The 22,423-nt window shown below is 45.5% G+C and overlaps 1 protein-coding gene and 1 non-coding gene across 2 annotated transcripts in view; one reads left to right on the top strand and one right to left on the bottom strand.

The window, feature by feature from the left end:
- Positions 1-3,223: 3,223 nt before the first annotated feature.
- LOC119464475 (ras-related and estrogen-regulated growth inhibitor) overlaps positions 3,224-22,423 on the bottom strand; it is a 39,883-nt gene continuing 20,683 nt past the window's right edge. The window contains exons 2-5 of the mRNA XM_049656413.1: positions 16,177-16,233; positions 14,015-14,088; positions 10,501-10,668; positions 3,224-4,233 (exon numbers count right to left, since the gene is read on the bottom strand). Of these exons, the coding sequence (XP_049512370.1) occupies positions 3,988-4,233; positions 10,501-10,668; positions 14,015-14,088; positions 16,177-16,233 (545 nt within the window). The 3' untranslated portion in view covers positions 3,224-3,987. The remainder of the gene's footprint in view (positions 4,234-10,500; positions 10,669-14,014; positions 14,089-16,176; positions 16,234-22,423) is intronic.
- Positions 20,527-20,610, top strand: Trnal-cag (transfer RNA leucine (anticodon CAG)). The gene has a single exon. It is a non-coding gene; the product is annotated as a tRNA-Leu (tRNA).

Below are 22,423 nucleotides of genomic sequence, written 5' to 3'. Positions count from 1 at the left end.
CCGATAAAATGAACCATATGTTCGCATACTCCTGGGAAACAGTACTTCTTTGAGATATGTTGCAGTGAACATTGAAAAAAAAAAGAATTACACATGACACGTAATGGCGCAAGATTCCTACACCCTACGCGTATGATGAGCTGGTAAGTACCGCTATGATATACTACTCGATGTACCATATCATACGTTTATGTTAATGCTTATGCACAGTGTTCGGCATACGAGGATGGAAGTGCGCCACGCAAATGTAGATGCCCGACCTATGGCAAAACGTTTGTGATTGTAGTTTTTCTTTCATTATTTTGTACCTAGGAGGCAAACAAAGAACAAAAAGACAGGACGGCCCAGCGGTCCGACGCGCTGCGTTCATATCACAGCCTGGTCTTTATCTATCGATCTATCAAGGTATCTCACAAGCTATCTATCTACCTAGGTCTTTATAGCATCACACCGCCTTCGGTATCGGCCCAAGTATAGGCACCTCCTACTGGCTGTCATGGACACTGAAGCATTCCGGTGCGAATCTTTCTTCACCTCAGCCGTGCACTTTGCGCGCAACTGCCATTCGCGCCTTGGTTGTCAGTTCCTTCGGAATTGAACATGTCATCTCACGTCATGAATGTCATGGCGTCGTGTCGTATAGTTTTGTCGTCATCGTCATCGTTGTGGTTGTCAAGATGTCGTGCCCTGTCGCTGCCGTCGCAAACGCGATTCACCTCCTTACGCGGGCACGCCGCGCCGGCTGCCAAAATTACGCGGTACCCTAAACGAGTCACCTATACTCGTAAAATACTTCGCATAACATTGATAACCACATCGCTTGGGAAGCGCATAATTTTTTTAACAGAGGTTTCCGCAAACAAACATTCAGCAACCTCTCGAGGTCAACCCCAATGTGACACTGAACTCAGGAAAGGAAGTAAGGTATAGACGGACAGTTTCTAGGTGTACCTGCGACGAAAGTCACTAATTTTGACCTCGATCTCATCAATAAGGCTAACGCTGACTGAAGTTAAACGCCTGGTGAGGTAAAGCTGTGAGGTCAAAGCTTTCTCCGGTTGTTCATCGGCAGCGAGTGCCAAATGTTGCACACGTAACGTCCAACTTTCCCAGGTACATCAAAGTATACGAGCGAGTAGCACAGATGCTCGCATCTAATTTGTTTCTTCCGCGCATTCAAGATTTAAAATTGAACGGGAGCTATACATGGCGCCGCTTCCGTCCTATGCAAGCACCTAGAGCGCCCAGGAGACGGCCATATTGGCCGTACTTAACCCGTTAGGCGGAAGGCCTGTTTGGACGAAAGTCTAACCCGTGGAATCAAATGTTGGCATCAAACGTCTGGACGCCGAGATGGGGAGTAAAAACAGCTCACGGGCGGTACCCGTGTACGGTGTCTTACCTTTCTTCCCAGATTCACCCCCGTTTAAACCTCCTTTGCAGCCAAAATCATTCGATTCATAATTACGCTAATTCTGCGTCGGTGATCCGACATCCTTTGGCTTGACACTGTTCAGGTGCTCCGTAAGGCATTCACGGCCAGCACTCGGGGTCAACTGCCCTAAAGAAGAAACCCACGCCTAGGAAATCCCGTCGAAAACTGTAGCCACGCCAAAACCCTGTTACTTTCACATTTGATAATTAGAAACAATGGGACAAGGCCTTACTAAATTCTAATTGACAGAATCGGGAGTACGATTCTAGCTAGAGATTCCAGCCTTACTTGCACTTCCCATGCGACCTAAAAATGAACATTCATACAAAAAATACAAAAATACAAAAAATTTAGAGAAATACGAAGTCAAGCCGCAGTAGTACTTGGGCTGTTGGAATGCAAAAGTATGCCGTCCTACAGTGGGCAGAGCTAAGGCGAGAATTTAAAAGGCGCCAGCACCTCCGAATAAACGCCCCAGCTTCCAGTAAAGTCATGAGCTTTGGAATAGCTTGCTCGTGGCTGATTAGCTCTTTGGCAACATATAACAATTGATGAAATATATTAAAAAGCAAGCAATAACCAAAACTGCCAAATTTTGATGATTTGACTGGAAGAGAAACAAATCAAATGCGCGAAAATACCGCGGCATATGTGGCATCACACTCTATGGTAACGTATAGGCGGCACGGCTTTTGGCACGAACCAATTAAAATTAAGTATACTGATGCTTTAAGCGCCAGCACCATGATGTAATCATGAGGCATGCTGTAGCGGGGGGACTACGGATTACTTTTGACCACCTGGGGTTCTGTAACATGCACCTAAATCGAAGTAGAGGCGCATTTTCGCCCTTGTCGAAATGAGGCTGCTACTGCTGGGATCGAACCAGGTACCTTGAGCTCGGCAGCGCAAAGCTATAGGCACTTAGCTATCACGGCGCGGGTGGCACGCAACTGATAACAACGTAGTTTGTGCAACTATTAAAGCAACCCTGAGCAACACTACATTCGTTTAATCTGTGTAGCATTCACTCAAAACTGCTGTTTGATTGTTTTTTTGCCGGTGGGAGAAATGCTGATTACTAGCGGATAAATTGAAAGCCAACGTTCCAGTTATTATACTTCAATCCCAAGCCGCAGCTCCGGTACGTCAGAGTGATATCACGAATCTCAAAGTGCTTTCTCGTAATTGGGGAGTTTTACCGAAGAGAAGGTTCTCAAACTTCGCAGGTTGATTCCGTGGTTCATCACTGAACGCAATGTGTTCCTTCCATGTCGATAAGCCACTCACAAAGGCAGAAACAAACGCCGTATAAATCAGTCGCACTAAGCTGGTGCAAGTACCTCGAAGGCGGCGTGGACGCCTACTTTTCATTTATAGCGTATTACACGCTAAAATTACGCTAAAAAGGTACTTTACATAATATTTCTCTTTAGCTGGTGACCATGTAATGTCATCATCTTTTCTTCCCAAGGAATACCGAAATAGAGTTTTCAAACCATCTTTTAACATCTTAAATTTGTTTCTTGTTACTCTTTAGGGGTGCGAGCGAATAGTAATTTTTCTTTCAGACTGAATCGAATCGGATTCTAACAACGCCAGAACCGAATCGGATACATTTTCAAGAGTTTTCGAATAATTAGGCCAAGTTTTCGCCACTACTTTCTACATCGATCTTCACATCCTAATATATTCCCAGCTTTAGCAGCTTTCTATATACCATTACATTGTGCGCTATGAAGTGTTGTTTACTAGAACCACGAACGTAGAATCAGGAGAAAACAAGAATTTCATTCCTGTACTCAGCACTTATTGGCCAGTTCGCATGATGGCGGGTTCGCAGGAAAATGATGACTCTCCGAACGACGTAGCGAGTTCCACTACGAAACTTGTGTTTGATATCTGCTATATACACGGCCGCCAGCATTAAATTTGTCGAATATTTGGTCCATTTTTGATGCTTGATCGAGCACTATTGGCGATTTTAAATATTCTCGAAGTATCCGAAAACAATCACGGAATTTTTCAAACAGTGACTATCCGAATCGAAGACCGAATCGAGTAGGGCAGTATTCGATTCGTCATTCGAAAGTTTCGAATGTTCGCACACCCATACACTATTTAGCATTAGTCGGACGAGAACTTCGACACTGTGGCCATGCTGCTTTCAGTTTATTCATCCATTTCGTTGTGGAGGTGTGGCGCACCAGGCGTCGCTTGAACTTTAGTGTGGGTCTATAGGCAGAGGAATGAAGTTTCTTCAAGCGATCGCTCGGCGCGCGTGTGGTTCGTATGCCCGCCCGGACCCAGCTGCGCCAACGCCTGTTCACGCCGATCCATGACGTCACGATACCTTGCTTAAATGCCATGGAATCTAACGGGGATGCTACCGAGTAAGCCGCAGTGATTTCGACGTCCGCCGCTTTCGTCACGCCAGCCTTGGCAGTTGAGATTTCGGGCCAGGTAGCGTGACGTCACGGATCGGAGTGAACAGGCCTCGCGCTATCTAGGAGGCGCTGGCTGTGACTCGGTCGCTCGGTTCGGGAGGGGGGTCACTTGGTGAGCTGCCTCGCTCTGTAGGGTCTCTTGGAACCGTCGGCGCCCGGTGGCGGCGACACCGGCTCTGGCGCCATGTTTGGGAACAGTTGCCGGCGCGCCTTCAGGGTTCTGGCCCGTCGCGCCAGCTCCAGGAATGGCCGGGCCACGTCCTCGTAGTCTCCCGTGGCGGCTGTCTCGTAGAGGGCGCAGTGCCACCTTTCGGCGAGCTCCGCCAATTCGTGCGAACTGACGGCCCGCGCCTGCAGTGTTTCAAAAGGTGCATCACTGTTTTTTAAAGAAAAAGATCCATACGATGCGTAGCATAATTTCGTATAATCAGATGGGTGTTTATGTGGGAACATACGGGTTTTCATACAAGGAGAGAGACTTCAAAAAACTTTTAAGTGAGACCTGATAAACGACACACTTTCAAAACTTTATTTTCGTGAATAGCTAAGAGGTTGCTTACTACAATAAACATTTGGACGACGCTTAAGCTTCGCCTTTAATAGTAGAACGCGGTAGCATTGTAAGATATCCCCGATTGCTTATCACGCTTCCCGGCAATTGCAGCTTTCTATTTTTTTCTTTTTGTCCACCTTCGCCTCCGCGCGCCGCTGCCGCGGATGCGCAGAGGCGAGCGCCATCTGGACGGTGTTGTTGCAAGGAACCGAGCAGGGCGCGCCGCTCTATCAATGTTAGAAACACTGGAAAATGGGTTCGCGTAACAGAATTGTGTTGTTTTTTTCTATATTCAAATTGCAATTCAACGCTATCATGTCGCATTTTACTTTGATAAATTTAATTAGCTCATTAACGCCTCTGCGTCACGCGGAGGACTTGCGTGGTTTAGAATAATTTTTCGCTCTCGAGACGGTCGGCGCCGCACGCCGGACGCCGACAGCGGACTTTTGCGACACGGGGGCCCTTAACGCTTTCGCGTTAAAAACAGGCGATGGCGGGCGTGAGAGGTAGCGGTGGTCTTCCACATGCCGTTGACTCGTGGCATAATGTACGTAAGGCCAAACTGGTCGATGTTTGAACTTCCGGCTTCGCAAGCAGTGCCGTAAACGGAAAGGGAGGGGCGGGCGTGAAAATTAACCCAGGTGGTGAAAATTTATCCGCAGTCCCCCACTACGGCATGTCTCATAATTATATCGCGATTTTTGTCCGTAACACGGCAGAGTTGTTTGTCCTTTTCATGAAGAAGTTTCTCGAGAGGCCTTGTGATTCAAAGTGGATTTTCATGTCAGTCGGGAACGGTTGATTATTGTGATTTTGTTTTTTGAGAAGTTGAATTCCGCGTCATGGGCATGTATGCGCCAAATGCTGTAAAAGAGCGTGCTTTATTTTCAACCCTTTCAACGTACGAGTTTTAATAAGTGCATCCTTTTGTAGGGAGGATTTCAACCGATATAAAATGTAGGCAGGATTTCATGTATTATAAAAATGCATCAACTCGGTGTCTCCATGCAGTAGCGCCAAAAAGGACCAGTGGTCACGTGCTCCGAGTATCGCGTTTTAATCGCTGTGCCTTGTACATGTACGTCACTGGATATGATTCCAAAGTGCAACAGGTATTCTGTTGCACTTCTATTGTTTTCAGATCACTGCTTGGTTAAATGTCACATAGGTATGGAGAAGAAGAGAGAATCTTCTAACTGAAAGCTATAGAAAATGAATGCCTTGCTCCTAAATCACGAGCTATTTGCAGAGGCAGTGCGTGAGGCTGTTAATGAAATATGCGAAGAAAATACGGAAACGATAGTCGAAAATCTGAATGTTTGAAACAGGAGGTAAAAGTGAAAGCTTTAAAAAGATCGAGCTGGTCAAAAGTTTGAGAGGCCAATGAAAGCAAAGGGTTCACGAACAATTCTGAAGCGGCTGATACAGAGCTGGATTGCAAATACCCAGGGGCGTACAAAGATGACGTCCCAACCATCACAGAAAGAATTGAGCAGTTTGACAAGAAGCGGTGTCAAGGTGCGATTGTGCGAGCGAGAGCGAATGCACTATCAGCGGGAAGGACGCCCACTAAAAGGGAGCTTGTACTAGAAAATGCGCAAGGTCAACGTAACCATGGCGATAAGATTGTAGGGAATGGGACAATCGCACACGATAATGACGGCATAGGCCAAGTTTTTTCGAGTATTTTCGATCGCTCTTGCATTTCAAAGAGCGAATGTAAATGAGTTCAAAAAGTTTTTCTTGATCGCACGTGGAGGGGAGGGGGGGGGGGGGGGGGGAGGGCACGATTTAGTGATGGCACGAAGGAGTGATTCGAAGCACAAAAAAAAAACACAACGTAAGTTCGAATAGGCAATTGCAAGATTTCAACGTTGGCAAATAAGCCGGACCGAACAGTCTGAGCGCAGGATGGTGTGCGGCTTTCAAAAAGGAACTGCCCCCGTTGTTAAGACTTATATGATGATGCGTATGATCACAAAACTTTGCCGCACTTCTTTTGGCAAAAGGCATACCTTACATACTCATTCCTAAGAGTGACCAAGTGGAGAAGCTAAGTCTCTTGCCATCTAATAGGCCGATATTATTAAACCAACGTAGATTATATGATTTTTGTTAAATGTTGGCAGCTAGACTTCGAAACGTCATCAAGTCACAGACAACCAAACATGTGGTATCAAAAGAGGGTCCTTTTTTTTTGAACATTCATACATGCGGCGCACGCTCGAGTGCTGCAACGTCACCTAAGCTGGCGTCGCAGTGCTCAAGCTCGACCTCGAGAAAGCGTTTGATTGTGTCGCTCATGTTATTTTTGTTTGCCATGTTGGATCATGTTAATGGCGGTTCCATCATCACTGAGAGACTGGTCTTGGAGCACCAGAACTGCACAAAGCTTTTGTTTTACTTTGCCTACATTGAATCCCTATCGTATAATTAATGGCAAAGTGTTCTTATGATTTGTATCATTGTATGCTGTGTATACCATGTAATATTCTGAAGCACCCCTTATACCCAATGCCCATTATTCGGGCCGGTAAGGTATCTTCAATAAATTAATAAACGATTAAACACGCTTAATTGTTATTAAGTCGTTGGGGGACCCCGTTAACGCCATGCGTTCTGTGCACCAGGCCTGCCCCTCGATCCACGTTTCTTTGGTGTTTACGTATACACAGAAGCGAGATGTTTGGCAACGATTGAAAACAAAGAAATGCGCGGTTTTAGCTTGGCAGCGACAGAAGCCACGCTCCTGGCTTCTGTATACTGCGGTGTGTTGCATACAAAGTGCAACCGAAACGATAAGTGTAGCGAAACATTTATATGACGTCACGGGCAGTAGAGTGAACTGGGGCAAGTCCCCTCGGGCTGTGGCAGGGAGAGTGGTCTTCGGCGCCCCGACAATTTTGCAAATGTGAACTGGGTGAGAACACCGAGTAGATATCGTGGCGTTCCCCTTGACAGTTACAAAAATAGACAGGAATACTGGACGACTCGGACTTCAGAAACAGGAGAACAAAGCAGACAGGTGGAACGGCGCCGACCTGTTCATTTTCGCAAGGGCGACTGCGTGTGACATGTATTTTTTTATCACTAAGTTGTGGTACGTCATGCAGGCATTGTATTGTTCTGGGGTAAACGTGGCAAAGGTTTCAAAGAGCGTTCGCGGTTTTTATCTGGGACTCTAACCGGGAAAGGTGTAGCCGAACGAATTTGCTAAGGCGAGTGAACGACTGTGGTATCGGCTTGTCGGGTCATCTTCTTGTACGACAGGTTATAGTCAATAAACTTTTTTTTGCGAAGTGCGTGATCCACTTCTGCGCACGATATGCCAGCTCAGGTTGAGCTGCGCTTTGCCGGTACTTATTGTCAGCACCGAGGGTGTGTCCTAAACGCTTGGCGGCTATGTTAAAGAAGTTGCAGATAGTGTGCGCTTCCTCGTGGGCGTTTTTCTCACGATTATCTTCGTAGTGCGAAAACCAAGACATTAACCGCGTTCACACGAATGTGACGGTAGCTTATCGCATTCCTTAGCGCATCACGGTAATTGAGTACTATATACGATACGATAAATTGATACGACACGCTTCTACCGTATCGGTGTAAACGCGGCTACACTGTGCGTCAGCGTTTGCCATGTGGTCCATATGCCCCATTAGTCTGCAACAAGCCGGATTCTGCTTCCGGTGAATGCGTTTGGCGAGTGAGTGGAGGAGAGTGCACGTCATCAGCCGCCTCACATTCACTCTCTCCCTCAATGCAACACGCCAACGTTTACATGCACCGCCGTCAGTCGGCTCACAAATTTTGATCTACCCTTTCCTGGCGCATTAACCTCCTGAGACTTGAACACAACTATGGGACATAATCGCTCTTCTCTCCATCATCTCCTCACGTTTGCTATGGTAAAAACTGCATTTCATTGTTTAAACGTATATAGGAAGATGGAATTACGTGTAGTAAGTACACTGACATGTTGCTGCCGCGTCCGGTATTTTCACGCAATCTCAGTGACCTCGAAACACACCTCGAGGTTGCTTTCGGCCCTCTGGACGACAGAGTGATCTAGACCAATTTATTGTCAAATTTCTCGAAAGCAGATGACAAGAATATGAGAAAACTACTTCTTTACAGGTAGTTACACATGCATCGTACTTCATACCCAGAATGAATACTTTGCGTAATCACTCCCGAGTGAATTTCGAAAAAAAACTTAGAACCCCTCCCCTACCGGGAACAGGGGTGCACGCGAAGCTTGTCCAAACCTAGGGGAGGGGTTCGTGAGTTTTTTCAGCATTTCAGACACATTAAAGAGACATGGTTGTTGGTGTATGAGAAACGGCGGATTCTCCCGGTGAGCACGAACACGTTCACGAGCCCGCTCCAGCTGCCGTTCCTTCAACGCAGCCTGCTCTTCGGCAGAACGAACCAAACGCGGCGTTCACGGGCCCGCTCCCGTTGTCGGTCTTTGAAGGCTGCTTCCTCTTCGGCGGAGCGGACCAAGTGCGGCCTGTCCATAGCGCCGCTGGCTTTTGGCGAGAAACGGCACGCGCGGAGCGAGCGAACCCTCCTTTCCTTTCTCCGGAGGAAGGGGGAGCTTGTGATTTGTTGGGAGAGTGGCATGATCCGGCGCGCCACTTGCGGGAGCGGAGGGTTTCCGGCGCGCCAGCTGTGGGTGAGAAGGGTTTCCGGCCGCCAGCTGCGAATGAGGACTTGGTTTTCGCGTACGACGACAGCCACACCGACGGCGCGAGTTAGGCAATACAAGCTTCGCTTGAAAAAGAAGGCTATGTGGAAGGGGTCGTAAAAGTGGTCTTAGGATGTTAATGCGATTCGCTTTCCTACCGTATTACCTCCGCTTACATGTATGCGATGCGAAAGAAATTCGGCACGTTGAGCCACGTACATGTCGCATTCACGTAAACGCGGCTTTTGTATGAAGATTGTTTGTGGCTCCGAATCCAACTCCTGAGAGTTGCTTATATTCCAGTGTCGCCATGACATAGCCGTCACGCAGCCGTCGCCATGCCGTCGTGGTCGTTTTGTCACCGTCATTCCATCCACGTCATTACTTCGTCGTCATGCGTGAGATGCGCATGATCGAGCTTCACAGGTTTATGTTGATCGAAGCGTTTTCCGGTGAGACTGGGTTCAACTTGGTCGTGCGCTCTAAATAGTTGCAAACGGTTCTTCTTCTTCTTACTGCGGTTTCAGATGCCAAAACCATTTCTTATTATGAGGCACGCGGTAGTGGAGGGCTCCGGATTAATTTCAACCACCTGGGGTTCTTTAACGTGCAAACGGTCGTTAAACCAGAACGGCGCCCTTCCCAAGCACAAATGAAAGCTTGGGAACCTGCATATTTTCTTTTTTTTTTTTAATGCGAGGCATTTCTTGGCGAACATTTGCCACTTTGAGAGTATCTATCTATCTGTCTATCTATCTAGTCGCTTACGTCTTGGTGCTCTCATGGTCGTTTCGTTAACTTGGTATGTACCAAAATTGGCATAGTATGAAGAGTCTATGACGAACATAACTGATAGGTCATGATATGAATGTCATGACTTGTGCGCCATGTAGGTCATGAAACAGCAGCATACGTCTTGGTGCTCTCATGGTCGTTTCGTTAACTTGGTATGTACCAAAAGTAGCATAGCGTGGCAAGTGTGTATCACGAACATAAATGATAGGTCATGAATGTCATGACCTGACAGGTCACGACATTCATGACATTCGCAGACCTAGCGTCCGAGTCTTGACATACAGATAGGTCATGACATTCATGTCATGACCTTTCTCATTAACTTCGTAGGCTCCTCGGGGAGCACACTGTTTCGTATAACATCGATTCCCACATGGCGTGGTATCTGCTGGCTTTTTTTTCTCTCTCTCTCTCTTCTACTATTCAAGCTATTACTATGAAATTAACTAAAACTGTTTTCAAAGAATACTTCATGAGTGTAAAATTACTTAGTGTTTCGTTTCAGTTTCCCTAAATACGTTCTCCCCATCTCTATGCCAACTACTAGCACAGTAAGCAGTCGTCGTCGTATACAACAACGTACCTGAACAAGGTCCCTCTTGGTAGCCGCCAGGGCAAGGGGTTTTCCCGGTGCGCTGTCCTGCAGCCATGCGTGCATCAGCTCGGCCGCGCGCACGGACTCGGGGCTCGTCAGCGACACCACCAGCAGGAAGCCGTCGCCCCAGTCCACCTCGCTAGACTCGAGCCTGGACTACACGAACGCAAGCACGGCGTTGTTGCAAAAAGCCCAAGAAAACGCCAACGGTATGCGCCTTCCTATATATACAGGCCCCCTGCAGTGACACGCTTGACGGGAGCGAGATGCAAAGTGGCAGTATGCGACGCACGTACGAATATACCGTATAGACTGGTGTGAGGGCCGCGCTTCCTCTTCACAATTTTGACATGGTGCGGCGGCCCTTGCACGGGTGCGGCCCTTACACGAGTCTATACGGTACACTACAGGAATACAACGGGTAACTTTTTTTTAATGCCAAGTGGCGGTGAAATTAAATAATTTCTTTTTTTTTAGCAAGTAAGCAAGAAATTCAACCTTACCATTCGTGCACACTTTTCGGCAGCCGAACCGACTCAAATGCACAAAATACCGGGATCCGTGCTTCACAATTTGAGCACGAAATTTAAAAACGCGCATTTAAGAAATAATTCAAAAGTACGTTCGCTCCTTTTTTTATTTCTATTTTTCTGTATCACCTCTGTTCGAGCTTTTATGCCACAGGAATGTAAAAAATAAAAACAGTAATCGTCTAATAATGCATCAATATGCCTGTCCAGTATCTCTCTAGGAGGACATGACAGCAGTCCACCTATATTGGGGAGTAACCAGGGCGCTTAATTCACGAAGCTCTTCATTCGCAAGTGCTCTTCGCTACTGGCTGGCCACCTCCTTTAATAAATCCAACATCAAGACTGGCTAAATTTTTTATTTAAGAACAATTCTAGCGTGATAGCACTTTTTTTGAGAATTTTTTTTGCCAACTATGTGTGACATCACAAAAATGATCCAAAAAGATCGAACATGGAAGACGCCCAACTACATGCTCATTTGGTCGTCTTTTTTGTGTGTGTGTTTTTTTTTATTTGCTTGTCCGTGCGTGTGCTAATGCTTCATTTATCAAAGCGCTCGCTTGCTTTTATTCCTCGTTCTTGATCTCTTTCTGCTTGTCTGCTGGTGTTCCTTGATGGTCCCTTTCTATCGTAATGGCCGGCGCGATGATTCAAAAGAAAAACTTCTTCCAGCAATTTTTAATATGTCATTGACGGAGAGGTTGCGCATTTAATGGCGCCCGCTATACTCCTCTTTGCAATGCAAGCAAAACTAAAAACACGAGAACACTGAGACACTCAAATATTGCAGACATTTGGGAAGTAGCGCACAAGGGTAAAGGAAATCACAGAAAATAGCAAAAGAACACTAAGACACACACTTTTTCATAAACACGAGAGAGTTTGAAAACGAACACATAAGTTGACATTTCTTGCCGATGACGCGGCTGTCGAATCTACACATGCCTGCATAAAGAGACAAAACACTGCACATAACAAACACAAAATCATACGTGTGTTACAAATGTACCGACCTGAACTACCCATACATGATCTATTGTATTTAAAAAAATAATACTGGCAGCATTCACGGAACATTTGTTATGAGCCTAATTTTTTAGTGTACTTTCCACGAACATGTTGAAAGACATAAGTGCTCTTTTCTGTAGCTCCATTATTGGCCATGGACGAACTATTTTGTTGGAGTGAATGGGCCACGGTATAGCAAGGTTAAAAACTTTATCGCTGATCTAATATTGCTAGCCAGCAATTATGACGACCCATCGTTCAAACACCTAGCACGCGACCGGTGTGTGGAAGAACCAAAAATTCGCGCACCCGCTGGCCATTTCGTTTCCTTAGCTCAATTATCCTGCGGAGAGAAGTTATGTAGCCCCCAATAGATGGTGTATAATTAACGCCCCAACTAACCCACACGACGGATCTCTCGAAGTAACGCGAGCCAGCTCGAACAAACGTTTATGGTTTTCTTTTTGTTCTGCAAGCGCCGGAAGCTGTCATCGCCATTTTTCGCACATCTGCACGTTCAGCAATTCCCCTGGGATCTTGAGAGCACCCTTGCAACCCCTCCCCCCCCCCCCCCAATCGCTATCCTGTTACCAACGGAAAAAATTCACCGACAATTCCGATACTCCCTAATGCAAAATTTGAGTGCAGCTGTACACGTGCTTTCATTTCGCGATATATTGGCTGGCGCGGACAACCTGTCTCGTGCGGCACGTTGCAGGCGGAGCGAAGTGGCGGCGCGACGGCCTGGCTTATCGGGAGATCGCGAGAAAGCGCGTGGGTTGGTCACTCTAGCGTGGGTGACGCGTGGGCGCAATTCACGGCAGCCGCAGCAGACAACCACCACTCATGCAACGCTTTGTTTCCATACACACGACGCGCGCTACTCTTGCGCCATTTCATATCCATCGTCGCCGCAAAGCCCTCGTGCGCGGCAATACGCTTTTCTTCTCACACTTTCGCCATATACCCTCCTCCGCTTTCCGCCTCATGGTCCCGCTGCACCCTCCTCATCGCGATCTCTTCGCTCTCGCCGCTTTTTCATCCCCCGCTGCGCTCCGCGTTCGCTCTCATCTTTCGCTGGGCTCGTTCGCTCGGTTACGCCGACGCACGCCGCATGAACGGGCGCCTAAGAGCTGCGCTGTAAAGAAATGAAGAGCTGCGTCATCTGAAGAACTTCCGTACAATGAAGCTTTCACTCAAGGTTAATAAAGGAAGAGAAACCAAGGAGCGGAAAGGTAAGGAGGCCCGCCAGACGAGTTTCCAGTTTGCTACCCTGCACTGGGAGACTGAGCCCTGCGCGCTCACCATAGGACGCAGAGCATGACTATACACGGTCACCGAGGCCGGTGCAACAGCCATGATGAGGCTGCATTTGCTCTTGCGTGTTTGTTTGTTTGTTTGTTTGCTTTGCTTGCTTGCTTGCTTGTTTTTTTTGGTTTGTGTGCTTGCTTGCGTGTTTGTTTGTTTGTTTTTTTGTTTGTTTGTTTGTTTGTTTGTTTGTTTGTTTGTTTGTTTGTTTGTTTGTTTGTTTGTTTGTTTGTTTGTTTGTTTGTTTGTTTGTTTGTTTGTTTGTTTGTTTGTTTGTTTGTTTGTTTGTTGCACTTGCAGCGTAATCAGAACACCGGCCAAACGAAGGAAAAGTGCGCGTTCACCAACGTTCCAGGCATCGCGTTTTTTACGAACACTCTGGCAATTCTGGCATGGCACACAAGATGAGCACGACGGAAAAACCATCGGCGCTTGTCCATGCCAAATAGAAGCACTGCTTACGCAAAACGGCCGTGACGTCATACTTACAACGCCGGGTTTCGAACTGGGAGATTCATTTGAAACCCGCGTGCCTGGATATGTTTCTTGCTGAGTGCCGTGGCTGACCCAAACGCGTTAACAAACGGCCGCGATCGGCCCGTTACCTAGCAACTGCTGTTAGTAATGAAATGTCACGTGCCCGCGATACTCGCCTTTCCCGCAGTGTCCATCAGGTTCAAACTGAGGGCCTCGCCATCGACTTCGATCGTGAAGGGGTACACGCTGACTGCCCGACAAAAGGTTCCCAGGAGGACGTCCCACCGAGAAAAAAAAGGAAAAGAAACAATACGCGCACAAGTTCACTGTTATTCCAAGGAAGATTCATGAAAGCGAATACCGGGAGAAACGTGCTTCAGAATTTCGTCCTGATGGGAATCCATTACGGATATACGGGATACTTACGGCAACTGCCTCCGATGATTTAACGTGAGAAATGCGAGACGGAACACCAGTTCTTGCTGACCACGGTTGGTATAGCAGTGGCGGACGTCACATTCTACGCGACTATCGCCAATAAGCATCTTAATCAGTCATATTTATCCAATTCACTCTTCCTTGTTTAAATCTCAACTCTAGCGCAGTTTGTGCCAACTGCCCAACTGCAGGAAGCCGGGCAATCATGGCAAACTGTTTAGCAATCATACCAGAGAGAGTCGTCGATGCCCTCCTCGCCCACCGCTCCCCTTCCACTGGGAAGTCGTGTTTGTTCTCTGCCGTGCGTTCGCTCCCCGTGAAAGCGCGCGTCCCTCGCCCTCGCGCGCTTTCACTCGCACATAAGTCGCGTTTGCTCTCCGCCGTGCGTTCGCTCCCCGTGAAAGCGCGCGTCTCTGGCCCTCGCGCGCTTTCACTCGCATATATAGCTCACGGCCAATGAGAGTTTTTTTTTTTTTTTTCTATTGCCGGACGCGACCATCAAAGAGTGAGCCCTTAACAGCTTCGCTGTAAAAAGCAAGCGCATTGATTGTTTGTCTGTCTTTTGGTCTTCATTGCCATTCATAAAGGCTAAAGTCAGGCTTAAGAAGGGGGGGGGGGGGGGGGAGGCGCAAATGAAGTGCGCCATCGTTAGTTCGATATCTTATGAGCCCCCTTCGATGGTTCAGTTTGCCACTTGTTTATCAGGGCATGCGTTGTCTACCTGCTATACTCCGACGATTCAGCATTAATTGGTGAAAAGAATCTAGGATTTTGGTTTATAATGAGGTCACGACAGGACGTGTAAGCGCTAGATCCTTTACTCAGATTAGCCATGTTTGTTAGCATCCTGAGTTGTCAATGCCAATGCAAGATTATTGTGGATTTATTCTTTTATTATTATTTCCACAGAGATGCAACTTTTTAAGTGTCTTAGTGCCAAACCCATTTATGACTGCGCGAAAATAAATACCTTGTGGATTTTCTTGTACCCAAGAAAGGAAGTCGTCAATATAATTTCCGTGCACCAGTTTGTATTGCAGTGCATATATAGTTCATAGTCGCAGGTCATTTAAAATAGGCTGTACCAAAACTACGCAATGCACAACAACCTAGCGCATTACAATGTAGATATTTGATAAGCGTTTATATTGAATAAATAATAAATTGCGATTTTTAGAATGCATTAGCGATTACACTGTGCTAGCAGTGCATTGACAATAGCTGTTTTTGTCTTGCTGACATTTCTAATCTTTTAATTTATTTTTGTGATTATTTTTGCACACATTATCACGCACCACGCTGCCTTTTCACCAGTCACCTTTACTTATATTTTTTCTCTTTTTTTCTTTCGTTTTTTCTTTTATTTTTTTTTTCTTTACAAGTGCCTTCAGCCTGCGCGCGTGATAGTTGCAGTCTGCGCTATTAGCCGCTTGCATTGATTGGTGCCTGATGAACTGGCAGCATAAGATTACGTTTTTTTTTTTTTTGGGGGGGGGGGGGTGGCTCTGACTATTTTCTTTGCTTCCCCCTTTTTTGTACATATTTTCGCTCGTCCAACTAACCCCCAGTTGACAGCCAGCGCTGATGTCGTGCGTGTGTCGGTCCTCGTGTATACCGCTGTTACAAAAAAGAATTCATAATATACTTCACGGTGGCTTTTAATTTATCGTTGCACGTTTGCCAAATATCCCAGGGCAGTCAAATCGGTTCCACGAGGTGGAGGAAGCGTCATGAGATGAAGCTACATTCATGTGGATGACAATTTCGTTTCCTTTCATCCCAGGGTATAGACAGCACGCTAAAGAAAAACAAGTGGAGGTAGGAAGGGGGGGGGGCGCTGCAACATAGCCCCCCCCCCCCCCCCTGATGAAAAATCCATGTGACGCATATTCCTGCTCACCGAGGCTGGGGTCGTACTCGTGGATGAAGCGCCGTGTCAGGAGCCGGACGATGAGGGCTGCAGAGATAAGGAAAGCGAAAGACGCGAGATAAGGCAGACGCAAAGCGCTATACAAGGTCATTTCGCCATATCCCGTCAACGAATCGGCGCACTACGCGAGACCGAGCTACAGGTGGCAGCACCGTCGCCGCGTCGAGGCTGTTTCACATGCTGCGACGGCAGCGACGAAAATCGGTCCAGTCGTGCTGCGACGCGTGCGAATGAACCGGTTTTCGTCGCTGCAGTCGCGACATGTGAAACAGCCTTATAGTGTGGTTAGGCGGTCGGACGCACGCGTGGAAAAGTAAGCGACGGCGCTCCAGCTGTAAACGATTTGGCCAGATTTTGTGGCTATGAAACGCGCTGACTGCAGTGAACTGATTATGTATTGCCCTCTAATGGTGCATTTCTTTGCGCGAAATGTGCAGAACATTTCTTTTTACTTGAGAGCAGCTCGAACTGCCATTGAAAGGGGGAATGACACTCTGCCGAACAATATGTGTGTTTTGGAACTTTTGGGGGTTTTATGTGCATGTTTCGCTGGCGTTCCGCCCGTTCTGCTAAAAATTGCCGTGCAAGTTAATTATTACCGCATTCCGTGCGAGCCTTGCACTATTTATAAAAAATGTCAGCATCCCTGTACAACAAAGTTAAAAGCAGCAAGGTGATGTGCACTTTCGAGCACTAATTTTAGGCATACATCGCCGCTTTTCTTTGTTTTCTCTTTTATTTTATTTTTTTCTGCGAAACGCCAACAGTTAAGCAGGATGAAGAAGGGGGAATAGACGGAAAGACAGCGAAGGTTAATGAGTTCTAGGCCACTGTAAGCGATAGCACGTTAGCAGCATTGCCACAGGTTGCTTCAGACGAGAATAGCTTTGGCGCAGTAACACTAGAAACGCGTAATTTAAGCACGAAGCTACCACTGCACGATTACGTACAAAGGTTTAATTATTTGAGAGGCTAAAATCATTAAGTTGTTTTAGTTCTGCTATAATAATGGCTGCACTTTCCCGTCCAGCTAACTCCACTATGAAAGGCGAAAGGAAGCTATATAGTACCCGTATTTCAACTCCGTGTTATGACATCCTGCGTCTGGAGACTGCCGCATACTCATGACACAAGCCACTATTTCGGCTATTGTACCAGCGAGTCAAAACACGAAATCCCACGATTTAAGAGGAAGCTTCAGTTCGGATGATCCTATCTAAATACATGTAAAAGGAGAATTCGTTTTTCTCGGCAACCACTGCACCAAATTTGACGAGGGTCTTATTTATTTATTTTTTTCATTTAAAAGAACACTTACAATCTAGTGACTGTGCCTTTAGAATTCTCGATTTAGGCAGTCAATTTTTTATTAAAAATTGGCAAAATTGCACATTTTCAGAAAACGAAACTGTCAAGTTTACAACAATGTAACTCAGCTGTGAAAAATAATATCACCATTCTGTGAATTGCATCTAATAGTACATCGCAAGCGAACAAAATTAATGTGTTACACATAAATCTAAAAAAAATATTAATACGGAAATACAGTTTTGCAGAACCCTCGTACACAACGTAACGAATTCACGTATGATATAAATTGACAAATCCAATTTGTTTGCTTTGATAGATCTAATGGATGTGTGGATGTTGTTTTCAAAACCGCGATATCTGGTCTTGATACAGAGCTATGAATTTGTCAACTTCATGCTTCTATTATTTTTTCGAACTTTCGAATTATCGAAAATTCTTTTAATAAAGTTCAGGCCATGGAAATTCCGCTTCCAACAGCCACTAGAATTTCACTTTCTCTCTCAAGTGCAACAAATTTCATTATTATCGGTCTAGGGGTTATTTCAGAAAAGCATTTCTGCGTTTCACGTGTATTTGAATAGGCCGCGTCGTAGTTGGGCCCGAGCTAAAGCTTCCTCGTAATTGCAAAGCAAAATTAATTCCCCCTCGTGGCATCATATCCCCTCATAACAATATAACACCTCAGGCCACCGCCTGACCACTGAGCGAGCACTATGCGATTATCGCAATTAATATAATCAGCAGCAGCAACCTATATTTATGTCCACTGCAGGACAAAGGCCTCTCCCTGCGATCTCCAATTAGCCGTCTTGCGCTAGCTGATTCCAACTTGCGCCCGCAAATTTTCTAGTTTAATCACCCCACCTACTCTTCTGCTGTCCTCGACTGAGCTTCTCTTCCCTTGTCATCCATTCTGTAACCCTAATGGCCCACCGGTTATCTACCCTACGCATTACATGGCCTGCCCAGCTTTGCTCTTCTGATCCCCACCACATCTCTTCCTATCTCTTAACGTTACGCCTAACATTTTTCTTCCCATCGCTCTTTGCGCGGTCCTTAACTGGTACTCGAGCTAGCTGGCATAAGTATATTGAAGCGATAAGATTTGTCAAAAAAAAAAGTTTCGGAGTATGAATGCAGCTGCATAAATAAGCTCCATGAATACTTGCATAAATGCGTCAATATAGTTAACGCAACACCATGCCCCGTCATTAACACGAATGCATTGATGAAAAGTTATTAGCGTCAGAAACCGGAAATATAGGCGCATGCAGCCCAGTAAAGTGAAAAATACTCGGAAGCGCGCTTAACTGCGCGGTGTACCTGGTTGTACTACGCCGCGCTCATAATATATATCTAGTTCAGTGTTGGCAGAGGGCTGTCTAACTCGGCATACTTTGCCGCAGCGCACCTGCTAGTTGAAATGAAGATGGAGTGCAGTTCGCGCTCGCGTACGAAAACGAAGTGTTGTTAAAGGGGCACTGCTACACTTCTTGAGGTAGAAAGATGGGCGAGTTGGAATGGATGCATACTTATTGATCAGCGCTAAAACAACTGAAAGCACAGAAGTACAGAAGAACGCAGGACGAGCGCTTTCTAACAACTGAAATCTAGTGAACAAAACGCTCTTATTCGATAAATTTCAGTTGTTAGACATCGCTCATACCGTGAGGATAGACTTGGTAATCCAGCAGGAAGTAGCGCACCCAGGATATCTGCCAGGGAGGGGTTGACAGTTTGCCAATATAATCTAAACAGCACTAATTTCAGTTTCCTCACGGGAAATTGTCAAAAAATTCGCTTTTTGCGAGTGTGCAGACGATTGCGCGTCTTACATCTTAGTTGCAGTACTCAAATGCGCAAAGAAAGAAAATGGTTAAACAAAAGGGGGGGGGAGGTTAAGTCAGCCTCAGAGGGGGGGGGGGGGGGGGTTACAACCCCCGAACCCCCCCCCCCCCTCTTCGGTGCGCCACTGCCAGCAGGGGAGTCAAACCCGCGAGCAGGTGTATAGTTGCATATCCGGGAACAAAGAACGCAAATGACGCATGGTGAAAACGTTCGAGGTCTCATCGAGCCGTCGTTCGGGTGTCAGCAGATGTAGCTATAGAGAGTTACGGTGAGGTCAGCAGTAATTTCTTTTCAGTCTTTAAAAATAAACAACCTATTACTATTCTGCTGCTACTACTCTTTCCGATTTTGTTTTTTCTGCATTTGGGCAGAAATACGAGGGAAAAATGCTACAGAAATTCTGAGAATTGTCTACTAATGCGTAAGCATTCTTTGTCTCGGCTGCTACTTCGCTTTTGCCTATAGTTATTTAGCTAGCTTATGCGTGTCTACTTATCGCTACCAATCATCTACTATCATGCTATTAGAAGGATTACATGTGTTAACTTGACCAATTGTGCATTTATTTTGCAGATATATCGTATCAACTCAGCCAGGTATATATATATATATATATATATATATATATATATATATATATATATATATATATATATATAGTATACCTGTAAATATATACAGGTTCTACTGTATATTTTTTTTCCTCGAAATATCATACACTTTTCCTAAGTTGAAACTGCATTTGCAGACAAGCTGCTGGTACTTCTTTTCTGTGCCTGAAAAAAAATGCAGTTCAGCATATTTCGATAATCGCGTCGATGGTTCACGAACAAATCGCGTGGCGCCGCCAGCGTCTCTGATTGCTGCGTTTTAAAGAAAATTTAAGTGTATGTTTCTCACTGTAGCGTAACATTACCGCAAACAATTTATGAAACAGCTACGTCATGATTGCACGTGCGCACGAGCACGTGGTCGTAACGGCGAGCAGAAAGGGTCCGTAAAGAAATGTGCATGTCACTACGGTGGACTATACATGTCGAATTCATCGTGCCTTCCCGGATATGTCTAATGAAATGGAATTGCACTAAACAATTACGTTAGTAAATGGCGTCTGTTCATGAGTGCATTGACAATAAGATTATTTCAAAAGTCCTACGTCCTGTCAGGATGGCCGAGCGGTCTAAGGCGCTGCGTTCAGGTCGCAGTCCGGTCTTCCGGGCGGGGGTTCGAATCCCACTTCTGACAACAAATTTTTTAAACGGGTGTTTTTCTTTTTTGTACTTTTCTCACACGGTCACAGTGAAGTGATCATGTTTAAGTCTGAATCACGTAAGTCCAGTGTGGCAATTTTAGCGATTTTGTCACTAGATTTAGCGAGTTTTTGGTCGGTTTAGCGACGTTTTTATTTTTCTATTTAGTGACTAGCGACATCTTTTAGCGACATGACTGCATAACATGAGGACATTTTTTAGTGACTTCAAAGTTAAAGTTTCTTTGGAACACAATTTTTATAATGCAGTTCAATAATAAAGAGCCACAAGTAAGCTGCCGAAGTTGACTTTATGGCCCGTGGGTTCTCTGACCACAATGATTAAATGGTGGCCTCTACTACGCTGTCGTCCATAATTTTCATTCGTCCCACCAGGTGTCGTCATAAGGTTCGCTGGAAGTGTATAGTTTCACTTCTCTATTCGGGGTTTTAAGTAAGAGCTACAGTATATATATATATATATATATATATATATATATATATATATATATATATATATATATATATATATAGCTTTCGTGCACGTGATCGCGTGGTGGGTAGATGGCGAAAGTGAAATATACAGGATGTTTCAGCGAACACTTTCAAAAATTCTTAAAGGTTGCCTGTGGCAGATAGCACAATTCTAGTTGATGAGCTGGTTTACTCGAAGAGGCGGACATTACTTGCACAAAAAATTGAAATGCATAATCAAATAATTAACAGAAATTCACTAATTAAGTTTTTTACTAATTGCCTGATGGCCCATATTGCAATTTACAAATTGTAGCCGTGGAGTTCGTAAGGCGGATCCACTTGGAACGAATTCTCAGTATGACACCAGTTTCGAGATATTAATTCCAGAACTTTGCGGAGAAATGCATTGGCGTTCCAGTTAGGTTCTTAACAAAACGTCACTACATGCATTGAAGCTCGAAATTAACTGTAACGCCAATGCATTTCTCCGCAAAGTTCGGGAATTAATATCTCGAAACTGGTGTCATCCTGAGAATTAATTCTAAGTGGATCAGCATCGCGAACTCCATGCCTACAATTTGTAAATTGCAATGTGGGCCAAGGTAATTATTTAAAAACTTAATTAGTGATTTTTGTTAATTAGTCGATTATGCATTTCAATTTTTTGTGCAAGTGATGTCCGCCTCTTTGAGTAGACCAGCTCATTAACTAGAATTGGGCTATCTGCCACAGGCAACCTTAAATAAATTTTGAAAGTGTTCGCTGAAACACCCTGTATATGCTTAGAAATTCAGACGAGTAGCTCAAGGACTCACTAGTATGCAACTGACTCCACTGCAAGTCTTCGAAGGAAGGGGCTAAATTTGCACAATGCAAATATTATCGATATCGGCTTGCGTCTAAGTAACCCGATCTCCAAAAACACGCCCGAAGCAAAAATCAAGAAGATGCCTCAGCCCATTTCACGTCGAAGCAGCCGCAGATCATGTTTCCGAACGCTAACCCCCCTTCGTCGAGTGTAGCTGATTGTGTTTTATATAAGCTCTTTATAGATGAACACTGTGGAATTGCTACGGCCTATCATCTATCGCACGTGATAAAAAGCGATCCTTCAGCGAAAGTAATAAATTACTCTAACATGTTCTGTAACCGACCTGTCCTCTGTATAGGCATGCTTTTTTTTTCTTTTTTTCCAAAACTTATTGGGATATCTGTATTATCACAGTTGGTGCTGCAATTTCAGTAAATGTGTTCAACTGGTGAATGACTGATTCTGGAGTTTTACGTGCCAAAACCACGATTTGATGGTGAGTCACGCCGTGGTGGGGGACT

Source organism: Dermacentor silvarum, chromosome 9 (genome assembly GCF_013339745.2).
Source record: "Dermacentor silvarum isolate Dsil-2018 chromosome 9, BIME_Dsil_1.4, whole genome shotgun sequence".
Taxonomy (NCBI): domain Eukaryota; kingdom Metazoa; phylum Arthropoda; class Arachnida; order Ixodida; family Ixodidae; genus Dermacentor; species Dermacentor silvarum.
This window is presented reverse-complemented; position numbering and strand designations above follow the sequence as displayed.